At 36.9% G+C, this 12,524-nt stretch overlaps 1 protein-coding gene across 1 annotated transcript in view; it reads right to left on the bottom strand.

Annotated features, from left to right (window-relative positions):
* TTN (titin) overlaps positions 1-12,524 on the bottom strand; it is a 276,220-nt gene that overhangs the window by 147,694 nt on the left and 116,002 nt on the right. The window contains exons 122-141 of the mRNA XM_058712718.1: positions 12,254-12,337; positions 10,163-10,246; positions 9,855-9,935; positions 9,630-9,710; positions 9,377-9,460; positions 9,027-9,128; positions 8,494-8,601; positions 6,365-6,445; positions 5,878-5,955; positions 5,579-5,662; positions 5,335-5,418; positions 4,960-5,043; positions 4,651-4,734; positions 3,839-3,919; positions 3,334-3,549; positions 1,957-2,034; positions 1,675-1,749; positions 1,378-1,470; positions 544-621; positions 197-355 (exon numbers count right to left, since the gene is read on the bottom strand). Coding sequence (XP_058568701.1) covers positions 197-355; positions 544-621; positions 1,378-1,470; positions 1,675-1,749; positions 1,957-2,034; positions 3,334-3,549; positions 3,839-3,919; positions 4,651-4,734; positions 4,960-5,043; positions 5,335-5,418; positions 5,579-5,662; positions 5,878-5,955; positions 6,365-6,445; positions 8,494-8,601; positions 9,027-9,128; positions 9,377-9,460; positions 9,630-9,710; positions 9,855-9,935; positions 10,163-10,246; positions 12,254-12,337 — 1,899 coding nt within the window. The remainder of the gene's footprint in view (positions 1-196; positions 356-543; positions 622-1,377; positions 1,471-1,674; positions 1,750-1,956; positions 2,035-3,333; positions 3,550-3,838; positions 3,920-4,650; positions 4,735-4,959; positions 5,044-5,334; positions 5,419-5,578; positions 5,663-5,877; positions 5,956-6,364; positions 6,446-8,493; positions 8,602-9,026; positions 9,129-9,376; positions 9,461-9,629; positions 9,711-9,854; positions 9,936-10,162; positions 10,247-12,253; positions 12,338-12,524) is intronic.

Below are 12,524 nucleotides of genomic sequence, written 5' to 3'. Positions count from 1 at the left end.
GATATTATTAAGAATTTTGCATACAAGATATAAAATGTGAAAAGTAACTGCAGAAATCATACTTCAGCATAAGTGTCTGTTTCTAAAATAAGCAGAATTGGCCATCGGTGCTAATAAGCCCCAGAGTCTGACCAAATGAGACACCTAGACTCTAGAGATGCTGCTGTGTATCCCTTTGTCAAGAGACATAATCTACCTTTGACTGGTATCACTGGTACCACTTCTTCTTCAGTTATGAGTTCCTCTTCTTCATGAAGATACTCTTCTTCCTCTTCATAATATTCCTCTACTTGGGTGACAACTTCCTCTTCAAAGGCAATCTCTTCTGGTTCTCGTCTTTTGGGTACTTCTGGCACTTTAAAGATATTATCTTTAGGTTTGACATTTACCAATTACTCAAGGAAATTAAGACACATAGGAACATAGCCATTTGTAACAGAAGAAAGATCAGGCTTTATCTTTCCCAGAGAAGAGTTTCACACGTAGCACTGAACATGACTTTTACAACAAAGAAGACAACACATTAAAAAGAATATTAGGTACCTCTAACAGGTGCTGTTACTTCTTTTTTAGCAAAAAGTACTTTTTCTTCTGTGACAACTTTCTTGGGCTTCAAGGGCACTTGAAATTTAAGTATAAGGAGATTTATTGTCAGAAACAGGCTACCTAGCCAATGCTTGCTTTGTCAGACTTTAAGCAGACAGAATAATTTTACAAGTCTTTCATGTGATAGATATAAAACTGTTCATCTATAAGAAGCTTTATATGTTCCATGGAAATGCTTCTGAACCTCACTGGGATAAAAACGGACAAAAATACTCAAGTAAGTTTGAAGTAGCAGAACCCAGATGTGAAATTATGTTTAGTGTTCAGGTATCTCTGCTTGTAGGAAACATCCTTTACCGAAAAGCTAAATTTGCCTCTGGGTAAGTATACTTTCTGAAAGTGCAGAGAAATTACTTCATACTTAGAAAAAAAAAAAAAAGACTAGGCACTGAGTTAGATTTTTTGTTTTTAAGCCTTTAAAATAAGTTTAGAATGAATAAACAGGTATTAAACCGTGGTCAACACTGTTATATCATTATATCAATTTAGATAAGTTAGGAATGTGTCAAATGGTTACCAATTTTAAATCCAAGTATTCTATTTTAAATATATTGTAGCCACAGCTGTTGTATCATAGGCTAAGGATACATTTCAAAACAACTTTTTGTTTTATAGGTAACATTATCTACTTATCCTATGTTGACAGATTTTTCTATCTAATAAATCCCGATGATAAAAGACATACAAAAACAAAATGAAGCAAAACATAGCTACCTTAATTTTAAAAGAGACATTATAAAAGATCACAATTTTGGAAGGAAATCATTATACCTTTAACAGCTGGCTCAGCCACCTGCTCTTTTTCACGTTTGGTAACTGAAATGTGTATTTTTTCCTCAACAAGTTTCTTTGGTTCTTCAGGCACTTTGAAGACATTAATTATTGAAGAACATTAAAACCAACCACACAAATACCATATAAATAAAAAATACACAAAAACTGTGAAATGTAAGAATCAGGACCACAACACATTCAGTAAAAACAAAAAACAGCAGACAAGGTAGTAAGACACATTTATAGAACATAGGTAACAAAGATGTTTCTCGTAGTTATCACTCTGCAAAGTACCTTTGGGTGGTGGAGGTTTGAGTTTCTTGGGAATGGGCACTGGTACTTTTTCTTCAGGGACAGGTTTCTTCGGCACTTTAAAATATCAATATTAACAGCTTTAAAAACCAGATTTCTCAAGAGTAGTAAGAACAAAAAGAAACACAATGTACAACATAATACCGCCCCCCGCCCCATACACACACACAATTTGTATGTTGCCACTTCAACACGTGTGTATAGCATGACAGACATGTAGGAAACATGGGTCTCTTAGAACTGATAACATTTTTCTCACTGTACCTTTAGTTGGTGGGGCCTTTGGCTTTTTGGGAACCGGTTCTTCTTGGACAGGCTTTACTGGGAGAGGCTTCTCGGGTTCTTTAAAAGTACACACAGGGTATTTAATGTTAGACTTTGGAACATATATAAAACATGCTATTTCCTAAATGGACTCAAAGAACTAAAGTAATATATCTTTTATTTACAGTGTAGCCATAGCCTCTAGAGCTGAATGAGAATCACAGGTTCAAGGAGATTAAGGTCTAAAAGCTTATAGTGCCCTTTCCTCCTGGCTTTTAGGTCACTGTAACTTTCTCTTACATATTAACATTTTCATTTCACTTCAGGTAGAAAAAAATCATGGTTAAGACTTCTTTCTAAATAATGTTGGCTTTTAATGCTATCTGTACAACCACATAGAATGTTCTCAAAGTTAAGCTATGAAGTATCAGAGATTGGGTACATGAAATAATAATATTGATTCATTTCAAAATTCCAGTAGGAACTTAATTCTTTGAGTAAAATAAAGAAATTGCAGCTGAAGTTATACTCAACAAATCTGATCTTCATTAGATATAACATAACTGCTTGTGTTAGCCTCCTCTGTCTTTACTTCTGAAGCAGTCTTGTCAAGTTTTTTTTTAACATGAAATTTATTGTCAAATTGGTTTCCATACAACACCCAGTGCTTATCCCAACAGGTGCCCTACTCAATGCCCACCACCCACTTTCCCCTCCCTTCCACCCCCCCCCCCCCCATCAACCCTCAGTTTATTCTCAGTTTTTAAGAGTCTCTTATGGTTTGGCTCCCTCCCTCTCTAACTTTTTTTTTTCCTTCCCCTCCCCCATGGTCTTAAGTTTCTCAGGATCCACATAAGAGTGAAAACATATGGTACCTGTCTTTCTCTGTATGACTTATTTCACTTGTCAAGTTTTGATGATGGGAACCCATCTTTTGAGTTTTACATCAAATGGAAAACATTTTTTTTACAAATATTTTTGACTCATGGAAAATATTTTTCAAAAGACTATTGTACTTGATAATAACACATTTTAGAATAAGATATTCAGAAATTTCTGATCATGTATTACAATGATCATGGGCCCTTGCAGATAAACTCTTAACCCTTTTGAGAAAGAAACTTAGGGACATTTGCTATTTTGTGTCTAAGCAAAACTGAGGGGGAAATAGGTTAGTCTCAGAACCAAAGTTGAATAGTAACCTTAAGATTTATGGAGATTTTTTTTTCTAAAAGTTACTGAAGAACCAAAAACTCCTGAATTTGTCAAATGAAGCAAAGTTCTTTGCAAATGTCTTTGGGCATCCAAACTTCTATCCCGTTCTAATGGAATCTGAAAGTATTTAATGTGGTGTCAGGTGTGCAGTTTTGCTCATACCTGTGACATATTCTTCATGCTCTTTATACTCTTCATAATGCTCAAATTCACGTTCCTCATATTCTTCATATTGGTCATATTCTTCTGTTGGCTCATACTCCTCAAATTCTTTATAATCATATTCCTCATATTCTTCATATTCCTCTTCCCGTTCTACCGAAACAGTTTCTTCTTCTTGAGTGTAAGACCATTCTTTCTCTTCAGTTACAGTTACTTCTAGAATAATATTGACAACAGGCAGCATTTTACTTCAAGCCCATTTAGGAGTGATAGTGACGATGCACTTTGATTTCACTCTTATGTGATGGATTCATGCACTGGTTATGGGAGACCCTGACTGTCCTTTCTTCCTCAAGGTATTAAAGAATGTACATTTTGCTCTTTATGATTACAAACGTTAGATGTCCTGCCATAAGTCAACATAAGCCAGGAAAGGTGGGAGTCAAATTAGGAAGTAGCAGGCAAAAAGCTGTATAGTTTTTTATTTAGTCAAAGCTCAACATACCTTTCACGGGAGGAGCTTCTCTTTTTGGAACTTCAACGGATACCTTTTCTTCTTTAACAGCTCTTTTTCTGATTTCAGTGACTTTAAAAAGAGTAATTATTAAAAGTGAATTGCAGGATTTTGAATATGTACATGTTAAGAGCTACTGTGTATGAACCATCCACAGACAAAGACAACCATCACCATGCTCGTCATTATTTCTCATTCACATGGCAAGAAAAAATCAATAGACTGGGAAATAAACATGGTCTGTGATACAAAGGAATACTTTTTCCTAACCTGCTTAATGTTTCAAAGATATTGAATGCCTTTAAGAAGGTCAGGGAGTGTTTATAAGAGACTTCAAAAAGACACCCAGCCAGCATAAACAATGACTAGAGAACAAGCATTAGGCAGAAGCTTGAGTCACATAAGTAGTGTCTTCGCCTGAATTCTAAAGTGTTCTCAGTAAGCTCCACTGGCACCATGTAGAAAATCGAGGCTTTAAAAAATTTGAAGTTTTGTCAAAGACTGCCGTACAACACAATCATTTCGGCAGATGAGTTTAGTATACAGACAATAACATATTAGAAGACGAGTCCATTTTGAGGGAAAGTACACGTTTGGGGGAGCTTCGCACTTTTGCGGAAAAGAAGGAAGAGAGTACTTTCTGGTATCAGAAATGTTGAGTTTTGAAGTGACAGGAAATAGCATGTGCATATGACTTACTTTATAATAAAGTATTCACATTATTTTCTCTAAAGATCCCAATTCCTCTAGGGTAACTTCAGTACCTACATGCTTCTTTCGAGTTTTGAAAAAAGTTGGTTTACCTTTTGCTGGTGGTTCCTCCTCTCTTTTAGGTTTGAGTTTTGGAATTTTTTCTTCTGGAACAGCTCTCTTGGGCTCCGCGGGCACTTTAAAGACAGATTTCACTTTAAAGACTTGTTTCCCTCATTCAAACCTCCAAAAGGCAGTCAGAGAATAGTAACTCAAACATAAAAGACTTGACATTTGCATTATTTCAAACATACAAAACAACTAGAGCAACAAGAACAACAAACAACACCCATATAACCAGTGCATTTGGTAAAGAGAATAGATTAAATACAATATTCTGTGTATTGAAAGGTCTCATGTACCTCTTGCTCTCGGAGGCTCTTCTTTTTTAGTCACAGCAACGTGAACTTTTTCTTCCTGAGTAATTTCCATGTGCCTCTCAGTCACTTGAAAGATAATTTTAGGATTTGGGAGTTAAATTACTTACTTAAAGTGGATTTTTTTTTTTTTTGCATTGGCCAGAAAGTACTGTGATTTTAGACTATGACGATTCACAACACACACACCAATAAACGTCACAACAGGTTAATACTCCACCCATAGATAAGGCAATAATACACCATTGCCTCCGACATACACCAGTAACCCCCACACCCAAGGTGTGAGCCAAGGTCAGCAGCGAGAGGATGAAAAGACAAGACACGGTTCTTGTTTTTGTGGTGGAGAATTTCATTTACCTTTGGTTGGGGGAGGTTCTTCTTTCTTAACCACTTTTGGAGGAACCCTTTTTTCTGGAACTGGCTTCTTTGGCTCTTCTGGCACTTAAAAGATATCAAGCAACACAATCAAGCACACAACGTGGAAAATCTTAAACACAGGCACACCTTTTCTTGTTAGTGTTACACAACTCTGAAGAACGTACCAATTTAAGATGAAAAAGACAGACATTATGCAAGAAAGAATAAAATGAAGCCAATATACCTTTAGCTGGTGGCACCTTTTCCTTTTTAGGAACTGCAGCAGGGATTTTCTTTTCTGGCACAGTTTTCTTAGGTGCCTCAGGAACTTTAGAAAGATGAGGTTTAAGAACATCAGTTTGCATTACAGATAAAGTGACATGTGGGGCTTCGCTTTTTGTAAAGACCATACGTACACACAAACATTAATGACTGAATCAGCAAAGATGTTGATACACGTGTGAGGACAAAATTCAGGCAGTCCTCAGAGGCTTTATAGCTATTAAAGCAAAGGGTATCATATTCTTTGAGAGAGAACTATACCTTCAGCTGGTGGAGGCTCCTCTACCTTAGCAGGAATTTTCGGTTTCAGCACAATCTTCTTCTCATGCTTCTCACGCACTTGAAAAGATTACAAAATACATGTGTAGAAATGCCCAGATTTCTTTTTTTTTTAACTGTTTATTTATTTTTGAAAGAGAGAGAGCACACAAATGGGGAGGTGCAAAGAGAGAGGGAGACAGAGAATCTGAGCAGACTCTGTGCTGTCAGTGCAGAGCCCAATGTAGGGCTCAGTCTCACAAACCATGAGATCATGACCTGAGCTGAAACCAACAGTCAGGTGCTTAAGTGACTGAGCCACCCAGGTGCCCCCAGATTTCTTTTCGATAAAAATATATGGAATCTTTTTACTTAGACGTGATGGCTATCAATACTTGCAATACAAGTGATAAACTAACCACAAGAGGACATAAAGAATGGGACAAGCCAAACACACGTGGGGCTCAAATTAACACAAGAGTCGGTGTACCTTCGGCAGGTTCGGCCTCCACTCTCTTAGAAATAATGTGCATCTTTTCTTCCACGACATATTCCTCAGGCTCTTCCATCACTTTAAAGACATCAGTTTTAAAAAAAGTTGTAGTGCTTTTCAAGTTTAACTTCAGCTGTAATTTATTACTTCAAAGAGCAATTAAAATAATAAAAAGTTTAACACATGCCAGATTCCCGATTGTTCCCATTTAAGATACCCAAAGAAGTGCATTTTAGTCAAAGCATGTGCCTCAATAAAGCATGTGGAAAATAAGTTTCAATAATTTAATTTTCAAGTGTATCATAAAGATAATAATGCTTGTATTCACAGGAAGAACAGGACAAGTACACGACATAAAAAACAATCCTAGTGGCTAAATTAATAAGAACACAAGCATTTGAAGATAGGTTTCAAAAATAACAGAGCACTCTAGGTTTGAAGGCTTCAGGGCAGAAACATACACTTGAGGAATCGTAAATGGGTTTATAAAAAAGCCTGTATTACATATGAAAAACCTACTGAGGACTTGGAAACTGGGTGGTGTATTTTTTTCCATCTTTGTGGGGACAGGTATGGTAGAAGAGACAGGTGTCTTCATATGATTTTTGAACCTATGTGTATAGTTTTAATTATAGAATAGAATCTAGTTATAGGCACATCTCTTTACACTAAAAGCCAACTTAACAGACTACCCATCTTCTCCCTAAATCTTCCGGGCTTAATGAAAACTTAAGAACATCATAGAACATCTCTCTTTTTAACTAGAATCCATATACAGAAAGAGATTTATAATGTGTACTGTCAAAAGTTGAAATCAGATTCATGCAGTGAGAACTTTTTTTTTTTTTTTTAACGTTTATTTATTTTTGAGACAGAGATAGAGCATGAACGGGGGAGGGTCAGAGAGAGGGAGACACAGAATCTGAAACAGGCTCCAGGCTCTGAGCTGTCAGCACAGAGCCTGACGTGGGGCTCGAACTCACGGACCGCGAGATCATGACCTGAGCCGAAGTCAGCTGCTTAACCGACTGAGCCACCCAGGCGCCCCGAGAGCTTTCTTTATACACATGTTATGTTTGGTTTCCCAAACATGTCTAAAAGGGATGGGGCCCTCTTTGATCTATTAGATTCCTGACTTACACCCAACACCGTGGCCTTTCCCAGGAAGCACAACAGAACCGGTGGGCTTCCTCTTGGGACTCATGTCCCGTCTTGCTCTGCTCCAAGCCATTCCGTTATGATTGCCCCTGGGAATTTTATATGGACTTTTCTTCCACGTGGAGAAGAAGTGGGGCACATTTACTAGCCAGAAATGCACTCTCAAGGGCATCTACATATAGAATTCTATTTATCTTTTTATTAGAAAAAGGGTCAATTTGTTACAGAACTTACTGATTTTTCTTTAAAGCAGAGCTACGTCGGAACTTTCTTAAGGAAGTTCTTTCAGATATATAGCTTCAGCCAGGGTGCTGCACTTTAACAGTAAACCTAGTGGTATCTTACTCATTGAAAAGGACTGAAGTAAAGCTTATTGTTCAATCCTTATGAAGCAATAGAGAACTAGCATTATAGGTATGGGGACATCTGAATAGCTAATTCAATCAAAGATATTACATCATTGTTTTCTCCACACGTGAAATATAAGAAAAGCCTATGTGTTCAGTGCTTCACTATCAAACATGGCCTTGACTTCTGGAATATAATAACACAATTTCTTATTCATTTAAAAACTGTGAGTTGTGCTATCAACACTGCTTTATGTTACCCATGTTTTAGACATTAGACTACCAGGTGAAGTTTATGCTAGCCCACCATGCTGAAATCGAGTCCTGTCTACTGAAAGGATACATGTGTATGGCGATACCTGCACCATGAGTAAGCTATAAATATGAAGCCTTTTCTCTCCCCCTCACCTGTAGCCAAGTAAGAGAGGATGGACAAGAAATACATTGGATGTTTACTCTAAGTCCTGCTCCTGAATATTGTGTTTTGATCAACAGATACATCTAATGAGGCCCATAGATGCTCACTGAATTTGTGTCACTTTCATTAATCTGAGAAACAATCTGTGAAAGAAAACAGCCCATCAAGACTCCAGATCATCTCTGGATCAGGGCATTGTTTACCTTCATATTCTGTAACTTCCACTTCTTCCTCCTCCTCCTCTCTTTCCTCTTCTCTATAAACTGAAACGGACACTCTTTCCTCTTCTGCTGAATAACTCCACTCCTCCTCTGCAGGTATTTTAAAAGATAATATTTAATTTAAATCCAGTCTCCTGAAATACTGGTAATAGCCATATGTTCCCTACAGATAGATAATGGTTCTTCTCTCTGCTGAGGGCGTGGCTTCATAGTGCTTCCCTCATTACATGGAAGTGAGAGCTGATTTAAGATAAGAGAACAGTACAGCCCAAGACTGAGAAGAATATTCAGATGATGTCCAAGTGTGGCCACTTTGGACAATTATCACATTTCAGCACCCCATTCACTGTCTTGGAATGATTTAGGACCAATGCAGACACAAAAGACTCAGTCTCAGAAAGCTATGGCATGTAGACACCGATAAGGACAACTTGTAAGGTAAACAGTCACATCTGGAAAGAAGGACATTGAGGAAACACACACACCCATTTCCCCCCTCACTTCTGATTATATACCTTCATGTCGCATGACTTCCACTCTTTGAGGAACTGCAACAGATAGTTTTTCTTCGGCAGCAAATCTTTTTTCTTCTACCACAGTTTTCTTAGAAACTTCAGCTTTAAAAAAGCATTAAAGTTGAAGTTTAAATTTTAAGAATCTTAATAATTTTCTCTCCCTAGGAGTTTGGGTAATAAATACACAATATACTGTTCTCACTAACACAATGGGAAAACAAGTTACGTAACACATCACAAGGATGTACACATAACAATTCAATCAGAAGAGAGACGGAGGGTCACGCAGAAAGACACGTGATGGAACAAAGGAAGAATTCACAAGCTAAAAGATTTTTGTCAAATCCTACCTCGGGGAGGAGGAGCTTTCTTAGCGACAGGAACTGGCACAGGAACTTTTTCTTCAGGGACGGGTTTCTTACGTAGAGCTGGCACTTTAGAAACATGTACTTTTAGAACCTCAGAGTCATCTCACTGAAGGCCAACCCCAAACACAGATATACACCCACAATGCACTCAATATCACAGAACTAACAAAACTATCATTTGCCTTGTCACATAATATTATGTAAGATGGTTCTTGGAAAGAGAGAGAGGCGATACCTTTTGGTGGTGGAACTTCTTCCTCTTTTTGAGGAACGGGTCTTTTTTCTTCAGGAACTTTCTTCTTTGGTATTTCTGGCACTTAAAGAATAGTATTTGATTTTAAAATTCCCAGAACGGCAAAATAAATGAGCAACACAGAATTGGCATGCCCATGAAAGAAGACATGCAATTAAAGAAGCCTCAAGGAAAGACAAGGTTATTTATGAAGATGGAATTAAGTACCTGCTGGTGGTGGAGATTCTTCTCTTTGAGTCACAATGGTTATTTTTTCTTCTGTGACAACCCTCTTCTGTACTTCAGGAACTTGAAAAGACATGAATTTTTAGAAATGAATTTATATTTTCCCAAGTAGCTAATTTACAGCTACTTTGTAAAAGAGTAGGCAGGTGGACAGGCACTTCCGTTGAATTATTACTCACACCATAAAACACTCATTTTGAATTAAAGTAACTCAACACATAAGGAAACGCAAAAGTGTTTTGTACTCAAGACATAAAAATAGGGCTCCTTTACCATGCAAGACACCGTACCTTTAGCTGGTGGAACTTCCTTTTTCTTTGCGACAGGAACAGGAATCTTTTCTTCAGGGACCGGTTTCTTTGGCACCTCTGGGACTTAAAGTTTTTTAAACAGAACATTAGTTCAGACATATACCAATTTTATGAATGGACATAGGCACACACACAAATCTTTAGTAGTTAATTAATGTTATAGAGTTTCGATGTATTGGCAAAATAACACAGAAAATTAGACTATAATGTTACAAAGGTCATGATGTGATAAATGCCACAAGTAGTGTTACAGAAGCATTCAAGCAATTAAAAGTGAGTTATATACACAAAAAATATGTACATAACTTATTTACATATCGGTATGCTTTTGATAAAACAAACCAGTGACTACACAAACAATATAGTGTGTAGATATAGAATATAGCAAAGTGTCATTATGCTTTGTATGGAGAAATGGAATCCATAATGACAATGGAGTTAATTTATCTAAGACTATCTTAGACTAAGACATATTTAGAATAATTGTATCTATATGTTAGCATTTTTTTCCCATTTCTCTTCTGATTTTGTTTGTTTTTGATGCAACTGTAGTGTTTTGAAAAATCAGGAAACACTCATTCTAAAGTAAATTGGCTTCTCCATCTGATATCCATGTGTCAATGGCTTTGGGGAGCTCTGTGTGTGAAATTTTGTGGGTGTGTGCATATATGCTTTTCTCTAAGAGGCTTCATTGTTTTCAAAAGGATCTCTGACCCAAAAAGGTTAACAACAGTTTAGTTTATCTAAGTGTTGATGGTGTGGAATTTTTAACCAGCAGATGTATTTTATTTTAACAGGATACATTACCAGCAATAATTGTTTCCATTTCAAACAGGATAGCAGTTTTGTGAACTCCTGCACTTCTATACTTGCATTTGTAACGTCTCGATGTAAGTATACAGATACACATTTCTGTCTGTATATATTATCTATATATGGGTGTTTATGCATATCTATATATGTTACTATGTGTATTTATTTCAATGGTGAGACATGTCTCTGTGTCTCCTTCAGGAGTGATCAAGTGGCTTTGGTATTAGTATTGGTTTTAGTAATATGATCTTTTAATATACTTTATCTTCATATACTCATTATTTTCTAATGATTAGATAATCAGAAATTATTTTACAAATCATTCGATTAAAAAAAGAAGACCCAGAATTCTGAAACAGTCAAGAGTTTGAGAAAGAGGAGAAACAGAATTGATTCAGGAAGAAACTGGACAATGGAAGTCAGGCAAAATGGGAACATGATGATTTCAGTAAGCCTAAATTGGATGCTAATGAATTCTTGCTGAATCTCTCTGTAACAGACCAGATGTGTGCAGTCAATAGTTTCACTGCATCCATAAAGTCGTGTCTTATACCACCACCCGCCCCCACAAAACGAACCAAATTCAAAAGCAAAGTAAAGGATTAGCACATCGAATCCAAACATACCTAGACCAAAAGGCCTCTGACTAGGTAATAGATAATCGTAACATTTATGGCAAATACTGACATTCAATTAAAGTCGGGAAACACGGTGAAAGTACATGTCGAAAATCAATGTTTCCCACTATTCTAGACTCACCACTATGGACTTTTCAGAAGAGTGACAGTTACTAGCAGCATTGTACAATCTTTGCCTAGTTAATATTCAGTTCTGCCAAACACCGTCAGAAGGTTGCTACTCTTTGTCTCTCATTATAACTCATGGAAGTGTTTTGTATTAAGAAAAACATCCCATATATAAGGGGTGAAAGAGTTTTTCTTCCAAACACGCCTGCTGAATACGAGTTTCACAAAATTTCTTCTTTCTCTGAGATAGGAAAGATATTAAAAATTTAAGACAGCAGTTTGACATAGTTACTTCTTTTAAGAACACTTTGGTGATGTCTTTGGGATGTTCAGTGCCATAAATAATGCATGCCAAGAGTACAGCCCTGGAAGGTGGTAAACAAATGAAAAACACGAGAGGCATCTAAAAGACACAAAATACTAAGACAGCATAGCATGCGGTTGAAGACCACATAAAACAAAAGACTGGCATTTGGGGCAAAGGGTTGCCCCGTGATCAGTTCTGGTGTACCTTTTGGGGGAGCAGCAGGTTCCTTTTTGGGTACAGGAACGGGCTTTTTCTCCTCTGGCACAGGTTTCTTGGGAACTTCAGGAACTTTAAAGATACCATTGTTGAAACAATGTTGAGAATTCGAGTCTCCTTCTGAGACATTTAAGATTATACTAAAGCATAAATCCTCAGTAAGAGTGTAAGAATTTAGGAAGTAATTAAACATGCTCTACTTGTGGTAGAAATGTATGCTAAATAAATCAGTACCATAGAGACACTACATACATTCCAT

The sequence above is a fragment of the Neofelis nebulosa genome, chromosome 2, assembly GCF_028018385.1.
Source record: "Neofelis nebulosa isolate mNeoNeb1 chromosome 2, mNeoNeb1.pri, whole genome shotgun sequence".
In the NCBI taxonomy this organism is placed as follows: domain Eukaryota; kingdom Metazoa; phylum Chordata; class Mammalia; order Carnivora; family Felidae; genus Neofelis; species Neofelis nebulosa.
Note: the sequence above shows the minus strand (reverse complement) of the source record. Positions and strands in the feature narration are given on the sequence as shown.